The sequence below is a fragment of the Triticum aestivum genome, chromosome 2A (assembly GCF_018294505.1).
Source record: "Triticum aestivum cultivar Chinese Spring chromosome 2A, IWGSC CS RefSeq v2.1, whole genome shotgun sequence".
In the NCBI taxonomy this organism is placed as follows: domain Eukaryota; kingdom Viridiplantae; phylum Streptophyta; class Magnoliopsida; order Poales; family Poaceae; genus Triticum; species Triticum aestivum.
The window spans coordinates 33,594,238-33,607,857 of NC_057797.1; the positions used below are offsets into that span (position 1 = coordinate 33,594,238).

The following is a 13,620-nucleotide window of genomic DNA, read 5'->3' on the forward strand; positions in this document are numbered from 1 at the left end:
GTAGAATCATGAATGGATTCATCTACTAGATACACACAGATAAAACCTCGCCACAAATCTCTAGATATACATTGTCAGAGTTAGACATGCATGGCCAGAGTATCAATGCCAAAACAAATTTACCTTGCCAGAAAAAAGAGTGGGGACGACCACTGGTGCGACTTCAGCTCTTACCAAGGAGTTTCCTTGCTATTTTTCCGGCTTGCGTGTTCCTTATCTTACCTTGTGCTATCCACGTCCCTCGATAGCATTTTTCTTTCCTTCAAAAGAAGAGAGAGACAAACAATTTCGGTTAACTCAGTATATTGAATTTTCGTTTTCATGTTATTACCTCCGTTCCAAATTACATGTCTTAAATATGTCAGACATGGATGTATCTAGCACTAAAAGATATCTAGATACAGCTGTGTCTCTCTTCGTCCGGACTTATTTGGAGGGAGTATTTTATCTTTTGAGATACTTTTTTGAGAACATTTTGTTTTCTTCTTCTGTTTCTTAGGTCGAGGGAGGGCGGTGCGGTGCTCGTGGGCAGAGCCGGCCGAACAACCCCGCAAAAGCCCAAGCGGCCCTCCTCACGCTCACGCGTCCCATCCGGCAAAGGCCTCGGGTCTCTCTCTCTCTCTTATCTCACGTCGCCGCCCCCGCAGCCCCGCAGTCCCCACCGCCTCCTTGGCCCCCCAAATCAATCAACAAAATCCCCACCCAGATCTCCTCCGATCGCGTCCCCCATCGATGCCCCCTCCCCCGCCGCCCACCGCCTCCTAGCCGCCGCGCCGCAGCCACCGCCTCCGACGAGGCGGCCGCCGCCCCCCGCCCCCTCCTCCCCCTTGTATGGAAACGCGCAGCCGCAAGCGGGCGGAAGCCTCGTCGTCTTCCTCCACCACCCCGACCTCCTCCTCCTCGGCCCGCTCCTCCAAGCGCGCCCGCCCCAACCCTAACCCTAGCCCCACCCCCGCCCCCGCACACCCCGCGCCCACCCGCGCCCGCCGCTCCGTCGTCCTCTCCCCGCCCGCCCCGCAGCCCCCGATGGACTTCCCGGCCGACGGCGGCAACAACCCCCCGCCCCGCCGCCGCGGCGGCCGCGCCTCCAACGCCGACAAGGGCAAGGAGCAGCAGGAGCCCTCGGAGAGCTCCCGCGTGCGCGAGGCCGAGCGGATGCTGGGCCTCAGCTTCGACGGCATGGACGACGACGACGAGGGCCACGGGGCCTTCCCCCACGGCCTCACCTCCGCCAGCAGCGCCCTGCAGGGGCTGCTCAGGAAGCTCGGCGCCGGCCTGGACGACATGCTGCCGTCGTCCGCGCTCTCCGCCGCCGCCGCTGCTGCCTCCTCGTCGTCCATGTCTGGTCCGAACGGCACGCGGATGAAGAGCATGCTCGCGGGTCTCCGCGCCGACGGCGAGGAGGGGCGCCAGGTGGAGGCGCTCACGCAGCTCTGCGAGATGCTGTCCATCGGCACCGAGGACACCCTCGCCGGGTTCTCCGTGGACTCGTTCGTGCCTGTTCTGGTCGGGCTGCTCAACCATGAGAGCAACCCCGACATCATGCTGCTCGCCGCGCGGGCCCTGACCCACCTCTGTGACGTGCTTCCGTCGTCCTGCTCTGCCGTTGTGCACTATGGCGCCGTCGCATGCTTCTGCGCCCGGCTTCTCACCATTGAATATATGGACCTTGCGGAGCAGGTGAGCACTGTTCTGTTGCATCGCTTGTTTGGTTTATATATAGTACATGCTGCTTCTTTATCATGTTGCCTGATCCAGATCATGTCGCCCTGCTTGTTTAGTGAACCATTGTTGTGTACTGTATTATGCATGATTATGCTGCCCATAGAGCCTTAACCTACATTACATGAGTTTCCTTTTAGTGTTGCAGGTCATTTATAATATTTGAACTTGCTCATGAGTAGTTTGCCTTTTGTGTAGCTGTGGTTTTTTCCCATTTTAGTGCTAAAATAAATATGGGTGAGAAGGTTACGAACATGATTTTTGTTGGCGTTGTGCCCATACTCGAGAAGTTCCACTGTATGCTTTCTATGTTATGTTTCTGACTCAAGTTTCGGTGACCTGTACAGATGTGGTAGTTGTAAGTTAGCCTCAGTTAATATTAAGTTTGAAATATGTGTATAATCAATTTTCAAGGAACTATATATTTGAAATAGCTTGTTTGATTGTTCACTTGGCAAGTACCAAATATTGCCTAGTTCAGTAGCTCACCATTTAATGATGTTACAAGAAATATCTAGAGAGTTAGGCAGAAGGTGATCGGATCCCTTAGTAGCCTTGGGGCCTGCCTAGGGTCTAGGCACTGGTCGCTCTGGGAGGAAGAAGCTGAGGATAGGAGACACATGAAAGAAAAAATGGTTAGATGAAAGCATGTCCGAATGCACGTGATGCCTTAAAGCCTTAGGGAGCTTGTGGGCATGGAGATGTCTTCCCTTCCTCTGGTGCCGCAGGAGGACTCGGGCTCCAAATCCTCACCAGCGAACTCAAATCCATCTAAGGACCTCATCTGCCCCTTAGAAGACTTTCTAGGCCTGATCATGGTGGTGCTCCTGCCGAGCACCTGGGTGCCATTTAACACGGTTTTGCTGTGCCAAATCACCTATTTGTGCATGACTAAGCTAGCTATTTGAACATGTTTTTCATCTGAAATATTTCTAGCTCAGGGTCTGATTTCACGCCTGTGTATGTGTATCCATCTGAAATACTAAGAAGTGGGTTGGAAATCAGATGCTAAGATTCATGTAACTGGTTTCTGGCAGTGTTTCTTCTCTGCCTTCCCATCTTATATGGATATTATACTTCTGCTTTTCTTGGGTCTAATTCAAAACAATGTGAATTAACTTGATATCATCTGTTTGAATTCCTTTGTAACCCTTTGTGCAATTGAATCTAGTTTGCTGCTCCACAATATGTTATTGAGTAGTATCTACAACTATTAGGTTTAGCACCTAGGACATTTGAATTACTTTCTTAGATTTTGATATTGTATTGCTTCTGTGGCACTTTAGATTAGCCACTTTCCTTGTTTTGTTTTGTCGTTTAAAATATGCTGCAGGAAGAATCTATCATTGCTAGATCTTGATGTGGTACTAATATTTTCTTATGCCTTTTCTGGGTATTTTAGTCCTTACAAGCACTCAAGAAGATATCCCAGGAGCATCCAACTGCCTGCTTGAGGGCTGGCGCGCTAATGGCAGTGCTATCATATCTTGACTTCTTCTCCACCGGTGTTCAAGTAATTTTTCTAAATACTTCTATGTTTTTCCAGCATTTAGACATAACATTCTCAATACTTATGTTATTTTTTTGCACCATTTAGAAATTGGGACATAGTAATTTGTCATATCACTATCTTTTTGTTGTACACATACTGTACTACATTTTTATTACTACTCACAGTTGTTTTTTTGGTGGAATGTATACAGAGAGTTGCGTTATCTACAGCTGCCAATATGTGTAGGAAGCTTCCTTCAGACGCCTCAGATTTTGTAATGGAAGCGGTTCCACTGCTAACAAATCTTCTGAACTACCATGATGCAAAAGTATGCTTGTTGTCTGTATTTGGATACCCTGATTATGCCATGATACCATCTATTCTTAGATGCTGATGATCTGTATCAATGTATTCCAGGTGCTGGAACATGCTTCTGTTTGCCTGACTCGTATAGCAGAATCGTTTGCTTCATCCCCAGAGAAATTGGATCAATTGTGCAATTATGGATTGGTTGCACAAGCTGCTAGCTTAATAGCTGTTAGCAACTCAGCGGGACAAGCATCACTGAGTACATTAACATATACAGTATGCTTCTATTTCACTTATCTACTGTATTATTTAGTATTTATGCAACTTTGCTAACTCTGGCTCATATATCCTTGAAGGGAGTAATTCGTGTTCTGTCAATATGTGCAAGTGGATCTCCATTGGCAGCTAAAACACTCCTCCTCCATGGAATCAGCGGCACACTTAAAGATATCCTTTCAGGTTCTGGTTTGGTTGCTGGTACAACTGTATCCCCCACTAGGCCAGCTGATCAGGTGATTATTGCTTTATGAGGGCTATATCTATATTATAGCTACTTACTGTTTTATTTGAATGCCATCGGTTGATGACTCTGTTCGGTTGTTGTTTTATCTGACTTAGCCGATGAAGCTTTTTGAGTGATACTTTTTTTTCAATTTTAAATTCACTCAAGTGTGCGTTCAGTTCAGGTTTGTTTGGTAAACTGAAATTAATGTCACACAACAGAATATTCAAAATTTGGAAGAAAGTTGCATGCTGGATACTTTTTCTGTGTATAATAATTTGCCAAATGTTTCCCGTGCTCGTGCTGTTTGTGCAGTCCTGCAAGCTATAACAGTGAGCAAACAATGTGGTAAATTGGATTAGGGGTTTGTCTTGGAACTCTTGGTTCATATACTTCTCTGTTTTCTACCCGATTTTCTTTCTCCAGTTATAATATGAAATTCACAATGATAGTATTGATCTTGATCAAGGTTTAGAGATGCACTAGACTGGCGGTAGGTGACCGCCTAGATGACGCCCAGCTACTGTTTGTTAACCTTAATAATCTCGACATCATACCATATTACTTGCTCCATTTTTCTTTTTAATTTATCAAAAGCCAAGAGTTTCCTGTAGTAGTTCTATGGTAGTTTGCAGCTTGTTTTCATATCCTAATATTCTTTGTTGTGTCACACAGATGTATGAAATTGTGAACCTTGCGGACGAATTGCTTCCTCCTCTACCTGCTGGAACCATTTCTTTACCAGCGCATTCCCATGTTTTTATGAAAGGCTCTTCTGTAAAGAAACCTGGTTCTAGCAAGCAAGGCGAGTCTGGTTCAACAGATATTAAAGTCTCGGGTCGGGAGAAGTTATTGCGTGATCAGCCTGAACTTCTCCAGCAATTTGGCATGGACATATTACCTACCATGACACAGGTCAGTCTCTTGGTTTGCTGGCGTATCAGTTGATGTTGGTTGCTGACGATAACATTATTGAAATCCTGTTATCTGAGACATTATTTGGATACACTCTATCCCTTGCAGGTGTATGGCTCCAGTGTAAATGGACCAATACGTCATAAATGCTTATCTGTCATTGCTAAATTAATGTATTACAGCTCAGCGGAAATGATCGAAATTCTCCATGGCACAACAAACATATCCAGGTGCTAATACGAAACTTCAGATGCCATTCTTGCTTACTGTTATACATGTACTCGTGTACCTCTGGTTCCATCTAACCTGATATTGACCTTTGCAGCTTCTTAGCTGGCATCTTAGCTTGGAAAGATCCACATGTGTTGGTTCCCGCTCTCCAGATAGCTGAAATTCTGATGGAAAAGCTCCCTGGGACATTTTCGAAGATGTTTGTGAGGGAAGGTGTTGTTCATGCTGTAGAATCGCTTATATGCCAGGAAATCTCAAGTCCAATGCTTTTTCAAGTACCACAGCAGGACAAGGATATTGATTCTGGTACATGTACATCTTCACGTTCAAGACGCAGCCGCCGGCGCAGCAGTGCTGGGAATACTGATAATAATTCCTTGGATGAACCAAAGGGTTCCCATACTACTATTGCCAATTCACCACCAAGCACGCTAGAAGGTCCAAATACTAGAATTCGTGCTTCAGTTAGTGATCGTGCGAAGTCATTCAAAGATAAGTACTTCCCCTCTGAACCCGGCTCAAGTGATATTGCAGTTACTGATGACCTTTTGAAGCTACGGGCACTCTGTGCAAAATTGAATGCCACTGCGGACACTGTTAAAACAAAAGCCAAAGGGAAATCAAAGTCACTGGGAGGTGATGATTTTGATATCTTATGCAATGTCGAGGAACAGTTAGACGACATCATAGACAAAATATTGTCTGAGCTTAGCAATGGGGATGGGGTTTCCACGTTTGAGTTTATTGGGAGTGGAGTTATCTCAGCATTGCTTAATTATTTGTCTTGTGGAACCTTTGGAAAGGAAAAGGTGTCCGAAGCAAACCTACCCAAGTTGCGTCACCTGGCACTCAGGCGATATAAAGCATTTATATATGTTGCCCTTCCAAATGATGCGGTAGGGAATCAAACTCCAATGGCATTCTTAGTTCAAAAACTGCAAAGCGCGTTGTCTTCGCTGGAACGGTTCCCAGTTGTGATTAGCCATTCTGGAAGGACGTCCAGTTTGGGAGGATCTCGTCCATCCTCTGGATTAAGTGCTCTATCTCAGCCCCTGAAGTTGCGCCTGTGTCGAGCAGCGGGTGAAAAAACGCTTAAGGATTATTCATCCAATATAGTTCTTATTGATCCCTTGGCAAGTTTAGCAGCCGTTGAAGATTTCCTTTGGCCTAGAATCCAGCGTAGTGAGTCAATATCTTATCCTGCAGTATCATCTGGAAAGAATTCTGAATCTGTGGCACCTAGTGCAACAGCACCAGTGGCTTCGTCAACTCAATCTGTCCGGCGGCCCTCAACTAGGTCGAAATCATTGGCTGATGCTGATTCTGCAACTAAGAAGGATATTCAGGAGGGGAGCGGAAACACATCCAAGGGAAAAGGCAAAGCTGTTGTTAAGTCGATGTCCGATGAACCAAAAGGACCACATACTAGGACTGCAGCACGCAGGAAAGTTGCTTCACAGAAAGATGCAGAAGTGAAGCCACCACACGGTCACAGTAGCTCAGAGGTTTGTTGTTCATTATGGACTCATTTCTTAATAATCTATAGAATATATATTTCCTCCAGTACGTCTTGAATTTTTGCTAGTTCCCCAAAATTTGATGCAGATGCTTGACTACATATTCTTTGTTTGGTAGTGCCTCCCTGCAGTTACTCAGCTGCCAAGCTGATTTTCGTTATAACAACCGTCCTACTGTTTTTCGTCGTCGTTTCATGATTATATCTGCTCTCCTTTCATTTAATAATTTGATGTGCAACTGTTAAGGGGAATTGACATGATTAATACCGTTATGAAATTATTATTTAACACGAATTTCATTGTGGAACCAATGTGTGAATTTCATAAAATTAGATCTACAGAGTACAATGCCTTTTGACCTGCAGTTCGATATGGCATCTAGGGAGTACATATTGTCTCACCATGTCTACAATGCTTCAGTTGATGAAGACATTGTCTAACTAAAACCAATGATGTAGGGAAAGGTTGGTGCTCCCACCACTATCTCGATCACTGAATGTGCCTAAAGGTTGTTGCAGTTCCTCATCCTATTCAATAATTATATGTTGAGAGAGTGGCACGGACCTTAAGCAGCAATGGCACATTCCATAGTTGAGAACTTGTGATAGTGGGAGCATATTCACCAATGTGATTCATTTCACTGTTGAAAGTTTGCCCGAATGCAATACTGCTTTTCTTGCCTAACTGAGTGATAAATATATAAATTAAGTTGTCAGTTTAATTATATCTATGTAATTAGCTGCAAGTACCCCTTACCAGTTCTCACCTGTATAACAAAATAGATCACTTATGCGTTGGAAACTGGATTACTATTTCACTAATTCCCTTATCCCTGAACAAAGTTCTGATCCAATTCTTGTACACTATGTCATGTGATGTTAAACTTTATTATTGTATTTATGCTCGTTGTGCATGATACATTCTGTTTCCTACATGCAGGACGAAGAACTGGGCGCATCTCCCTTTGAGGCTGATGATGCTTTGATGCTTGGTGATGACGATGATGATGTTTCAGATGATGAAGATGATGACCATGAGGTAGTATTTCAAAAGTACTTCGGTTGATCTCTTTATTTTTCTGCAAGTTAATGTGGCTTTAGTGGGCATGACTGAAAACTGCATATTTTTGTTGAAAATCCCCAGGTTCTACGTGGGTCTCTTCCTGACTGTGTTCCAGAGAGTGTGCATGATGTAAAACTGGCAGATGCTGATGGGTCTAGTATTGCCTCAATAGCAAGTGATAACCAGACACAACCCTCATCTGGCTCCAGCGTAAAACATACTTTTAGTAGCAGGGGAGCAGGTTCTGTTGAACTTAGAAATCCAAGCACACTTGGTTCACGGGGCGCGATGTCGTTTGCTGCAGCTGCCATGGCTGGGCTTGCTTCTGTTGGTAGTCGTGGTATCAGAGGTAGCCAGGATAGGCGTGGCCTTCCACTTGGAACTAGTGCACATGAACATTCGAACAAATTGATTTTTACAGCTGGCGGCAAGCAGCTTAGCAAGCATTTGACTGTATATCAAGCTATGCAACAGCAAGTAGTTCATGATGAGGATGATGAGGAAAGGCTAGGTGGTTCTGATTTACCCAATGATGGAAGCCGTCTCTGGAGTGATATGTTCACTATAACATATCAAAAGGCTGATAACGAAGTGGATAGGGAATCAACCAGAGGTTCATCTTTAGTGCTGAAATCGTCCAAATCAGAACTTTGCAGAGCTACATCTCAAGAACAATGTACTTCTCTTCTTGATAGCATTTTGCAAGGAGAACTTCCTTGTGATATTGAGAAATCGACCCAAACTTATAATATTTTAGCACTATTGCGTGTATTGGAGGGATTGAATCAGCTATCTCCTCGTCTGAGACTACAGGCAACCTGTGATGATTTTATAGAGGGAAAAGTTGGTACCCTGGATGGGTTATATGGCACCGGAGCTAAGGTACCCTCAGAGGAGTTTATCAGCAGTAAGTTGACACCAAAGCTTGCTCGGCAAATTCAGGATGTTCTTGCACTCTGCAGTGGTAGTTTACCTTCTTGGTGTTATCAGATGACCAAAGCTTGTCCATTTCTGTTTCCTTTTGAAACAAGAAGACAACACTTCTACTCCACAGCTTTTGGGTTATCTAGGGCATTGAATCGTCTTCAGCAACAACAGGGTGATAATAATAGCTCAGCGACTGAAAGAGAAGTCCGGATTGGTAGATTGCAACGCCAGAAAGTTCGTGTTTCTCGTAACCGGATCCTGGATTCTGCTGCCAAAGTAATGGAGATGTTCTCCAATCAGAAGGCTGTTCTTGAAGTTGAATACTTTGGTGAAGTGGGAACTGGACTTGGTCCAACTTTGGAGTTCTACACCCTCTTAAGTCATGACCTGCAAAGGGTTGGCTTGGGATTATGGAGATCTGATTCTGATTCTTTAGAAGCTAAAAAACTTGATTCACATTCACCTGCTGATAGCAGGAACTTGATACATGCACCTCTTGGCTTGTTCCCTCGGCCTTGGCCACCTAGTACTGCTTCTTCAGAGGGTAGTAAATTCTTCAAAGTTGTTGAGTATTTCCGCTTAGTTGGTCGAATCATGGCAAAAGCATTGCAAGATGGAAGGCTTCTTGATTTGCCTTTGTCAACAGCATTTTATAAGCTTCTACTTGGACAAGTAAGCATGAGAACCCGCTTGCAGTAGATCCATTCCAATATTCCCTTCCACCTTCTTGTCAAGTCTTGGTATTTTTTTTATTTCTTCTACTGTCTTCTGTATTGACGCCAAAATATTTTGCTTTACTAGGAACTTGATTTGTACGACATACTATCTTTTGATGCTGAGTTTGGTAAAATACTTCAAGAGTTGCAAGTTCTTGTTGAACGCAAGCGATTTCTGGAGTCCTGCTCTAATCATAGTCAACAAATAGAAGAATTGGGCTTTCGTGGTGCTCCTATTCAAGACCTATGCTTAGATTTTACTCTTCCGGGCTATCCGGATTTTGTTCTGAAGGAAGGTGAAGAAAATACAGTGGTATGTGATGGAGTAGATTAGGTTCTTATGTTGTCATCTAAGTGGTACTTCAGCTTTTGCTTCTAATTTTGTTGTTGACTATTCATTGTTATTGTTAACTTCCTGTAGGTCTGCATTTACAACTTAGAAGAGTACATTTCGCTGGTAGTGGATGCTACACTTAAGACTGGAATAATGCGTCAAGTAGAAGCATTCAAAGCTGGATTTAATCAGGTTTTCTCATTTTTCTAAGATATCTTATTTGCTGGCAATTATTGTTAATTAGCTATTGCATTTCTCTTATTATTTTTCTAATTCAGGTATTTGATATATCATCACTCCAAATATTTTCTCCTCAAGAGCTTGACTATCTCATTTGTGGTCGACGGGAACTTTGGGAGGTAATGCCCTGTTAACTTTATTTCTCCCTTCTATAATCATTATTTAACTTGTTCTGAGCAAATGCATGTAATGCAGCCGGAGACACTGGTCGAACATATAAAGTTTGATCATGGTTATACCTCGAAGAGTCCAGCAATTGTCAATGTGAGTACATCATCTTTAAAAAAGGGCACATCTCTTCACACAGCTTTATTTCAGATTTTTGGAACTTCAGTTTAATGTTTGTGCTGTTGGTTTGCAGCTACTTGAGATCATGACGGAATTTACTCCGGAGCAACAACATGCATTCTGCCAGTTTGTGACTGGTGCTCCTCGGCTTCCACCTGGTGGCTTAGCCTCCCTAAATCCTAAGCTGACTATAGTTAGGAAGGTAAGCCTGTTGTAGCAATGCAGAATGACATCATTTCTGCGTTCATGTTATTTAAGCTTTTCCATTTTGTATCTTGGCCAGCACTCTTCGACTGCGGCGAATACTTCAAATGCAGCTGGAGCAGCAGAGTCTGCAGATGATGATCTGCCTAGTGTCATGACTTGTGCCAACTATCTTAAACTTCCGCCATACTCGACAAAGGTTTGGTTCTTTTGGTTGATGAATTTTTTGTTCCACCTTTCCGTATCGTCTTGCCTGGAAACTGACTTGTGCTATGGTCGTCGGAACATTGTTGCAGGAGGTTATGCACAAGAAGCTGCTTTATGCTATCAACGAAGGCCAGGGGTCGTTTGATCTTTCATAGTGGGTTCAAAACTAACATACATGCACCAGTTTTTATTCAAAGTTAGTTTGTTCATTGCCATGTATAACATAGGCTTTAAGTCGTTTCTTTTGTGAAAGGTTTAGAGCCCGGATCTTGTGGTGCCTGTGCTTATAACATTCTCTCTCTATTTTCCTGGGCACTCGTTGTATATATTCTCCAACTGATCTCTATAGTGACTAAGAAGACATTTCTCTTTTGGTCGTCCGTTATACTTCATTATCGTACTCTGTCTATTTTGAGTGACTTGTGCTCGTGATTACTAGGTTTACCCGCACTAACGAAAGTTATGCCCTCGACTAGTGCACATCTTTTGAATAACTAAATGCCTAGTGACATTGTGTAAGCTAAAGATATTTTCAACTTCTAGTTGGTGTTCAACATGTGCAAGAAATTTATGAGATTCATCATGTTACCACGATCAAGGAATTTGGATATGCCTCTGTTGTTGCACGACACCTAGAAGCCCTCCTCCTGATTGGGAGGCACGATCTCTAAAAGAGAAGTTCTTATATGATCCCTATATCTATGCCACCTTGGGATTCCTTTTTTGTTTTCAGTCTCGAGGTTCAACTGTGTGTGCAAACATTGGTCGCGGCACACAACTGCTTGCAGCTGTTAGCCCGATGGTTGCTGTAACCAATCTGATGGTCACTGTGTTGTTCCAGTGCGTGGTCATGATGTAGTAATTCGGGGCATCCAATCAGATTTTGCCAGGTCTTTTGGGTGTAGTTGATGCTGATGCGTGTGCCGTCCGGTCTCCGGTGTGTGCAGTCTGGATGTAAAGCCCGTGTTACCTAGATGATGTAGTAGTAGTTTGCCCAATAATGTGACGACTGCCCGTAGTCTATCAAGTCATGGTTTTTTTTTGTTGTTGCGTGAAATGAAAGTCATGGTTTGCATTAGTCAAATCCATTATTACACGCATCGCTGCCCGTTTATGTTTAGCACTCGCTAAGCCCGCGGCACACACACTTGTATGTTGTCTCTACTTTGCTGAATCTCTCCTACGCGCATCCGATGCGTATGCACCAACTACTAGAAATAACTCATTCCTCTCACACCCCTACATGTATCTTCACTACTGGCAGTACATCTTAGTCCACCCATCTCCATCCAGAGCGGGGCACCACCAACATCACCCCGAGCTGCATTCCAGCAGCTCTCGCTAAGATCTTCACATCCGGATGACGATGCTGCCTGCCGTAGGAGGACTAGGTGATATTCTCTTCCTTCTCTCGCTCTCTGACTCTCTCTCTCTCTCTCCCAACCGACGCGACTGTTGCTTGCATCTCTTTCTGTACAGACGTCTCTTCTCTAGCGTCCCATGTAATAGTACAAATAGTTTCACTATCAACAAAGAAAGATCAATCGATCATTTTACTCAAAACATATACAACCTGTATTAGACTTTTCTGCACACCGAACCTGTCCCATCAAACCAGATTTTCTGAATCCCAAGAGGGACATCAATGGACTGCTTTTGATTTGGGTGGGACAACCTGTCTTTCAGAATAAAGTTCTCTACACAAGGCCTGCCTCTGTCACGCGCAGGTTCTGAACATATTGAAGAGAAGCTCAAATCCTTGAAAAACACTAGCACTTCTTGACACATTGTGCCAGTTAGGATTTAATGAATGAGTGGTTGACCATTAATAACCAAGTCGGTCAGATTGATAACTCGTGATGCTTAGGTACTGTAGCAAATGATCTCTGTCAGTTCAGTTCATAACAAAGTCCGCTGCATAAATGGTCAGTTGATGTCTTATGTTAAAACTATGAAACATTATCTGTTGAGATATACTCCCTCCTCTCGAATTACTTGTCGCTCAAATTGATGTATCTAGTGCTAGATACATCCATTTAAGCGAGAAGTAATTCCCGAAGGAGGTAGTATTTAAAATTATATGATATGTTGATCTCTAATTAAAATGAAACCTCCGGATAGTATCTTTTTTATGAAAGTAGGAATTAACCGATACATCATAAGAAGCTCAATAACAATGATTAGTGATTACTATTCTTTAATTTCGATCTCGTGCGATTTACACTTGGTGCATAAACCTTTATTTATGGTTTAGATGCATTTTACCCTTTCAACAATGTCCATTTAATGTTTTTATGTTTATTTTTACTCTTTTTCCCTTTTTCATGTTTATTTTCTTTTAAAGAATGCTCATGTTTTCTTTTTTGGAAATTTTAAAAATGTTTATGTTTTCCATAAATTACTCAAAATTTCAAAAAATATATTTGTATTTTCAAATTTGGTTCATAAATTTAGAAAATGCTCAGGAATTTTAAAAATTGTAAAGAATTTCAAAAACGCTTTCGTTTAAAAATCTCATATATTTTTTTGAAAATTGTGATGTTTGGGATTTTTCACAAAAAATGTTTGTGTTTTTTTAAAATGTACTTGTTTCACAATTTCCTCGCAAATCCAAAAAATGTTTGGTTTTAAAAAAAAACCCTAAAAACCCAGGTCGCTATAGTTTCTGGTTCTCTATAGTGTCGAATCGCTACCTTGCTTATCCCTTGAATTAATCTAGCTCTGACCTTGACCATATCCGCATCCCTAACCAACCATCATATATGGAGATGATGACCCCGTTTTTGGAGTCGAAAGTGCTAGATCTGCATTTGGCCCCAAACTCCATATTAGCTGTTTCGGGCCTGTTTGAGGACTTTGTTAGAGTTGCTCTAACACTTAATCGAATGAGTACCCCTAAAAAAACTTAATTGAAGTAGTAGATACCCAAGGCTTTCTTGATTCTCTACTAGTCC

At 43.0% G+C, this 13,620-nt stretch overlaps 1 protein-coding gene across 1 annotated transcript; it reads left to right on the top strand.

The window, feature by feature from the left end:
* The first annotated feature begins 724 nt into the window (after positions 1 to 724).
* On the top strand, positions 725 to 11,051 carry LOC123187208 (E3 ubiquitin-protein ligase UPL3). The gene is made up of 17 exons (XM_044599005.1): positions 725 to 1,680; positions 3,125 to 3,235; positions 3,426 to 3,542; positions 3,632 to 3,799; positions 3,880 to 4,035; positions 4,701 to 4,940; positions 5,049 to 5,170; positions 5,266 to 6,676; positions 7,628 to 7,726; positions 7,832 to 9,349; positions 9,479 to 9,706; positions 9,815 to 9,919; positions 10,006 to 10,086; positions 10,163 to 10,231; positions 10,329 to 10,457; positions 10,539 to 10,658; positions 10,756 to 11,051. The coding sequence occupies exons 1-17, from the start codon at positions 832 to 834 to the stop codon at positions 10,819 to 10,821; spliced, it is 5,589 nt and encodes a 1,862-aa protein (XP_044454940.1). The 5' UTR covers positions 725 to 831; the 3' UTR covers positions 10,822 to 11,051.
* The last annotated feature ends 2,569 nt before the right edge of the window (positions 11,052 to 13,620 follow it).

Coding starts and splice junctions, on each gene's coding strand:
- LOC123187208 (XM_044599005.1), top strand. CDS start 832: ATGGAAACGCGCAGCCGCAAGCGGGCGGAAGCCTCGTCGTCTTCCTCC. Junction 3,800..3,879: donor TGAGTACATTAACATATACA/GTATGCTTCTAT, acceptor ATATCCTTGAAG/GGAGTAATTCGTGTTCTGTC. Junction 4,941..5,048: donor TATTACCTACCATGACACAG/GTCAGTCTCTTG, acceptor TATCCCTTGCAG/GTGTATGGCTCCAGTGTAAA.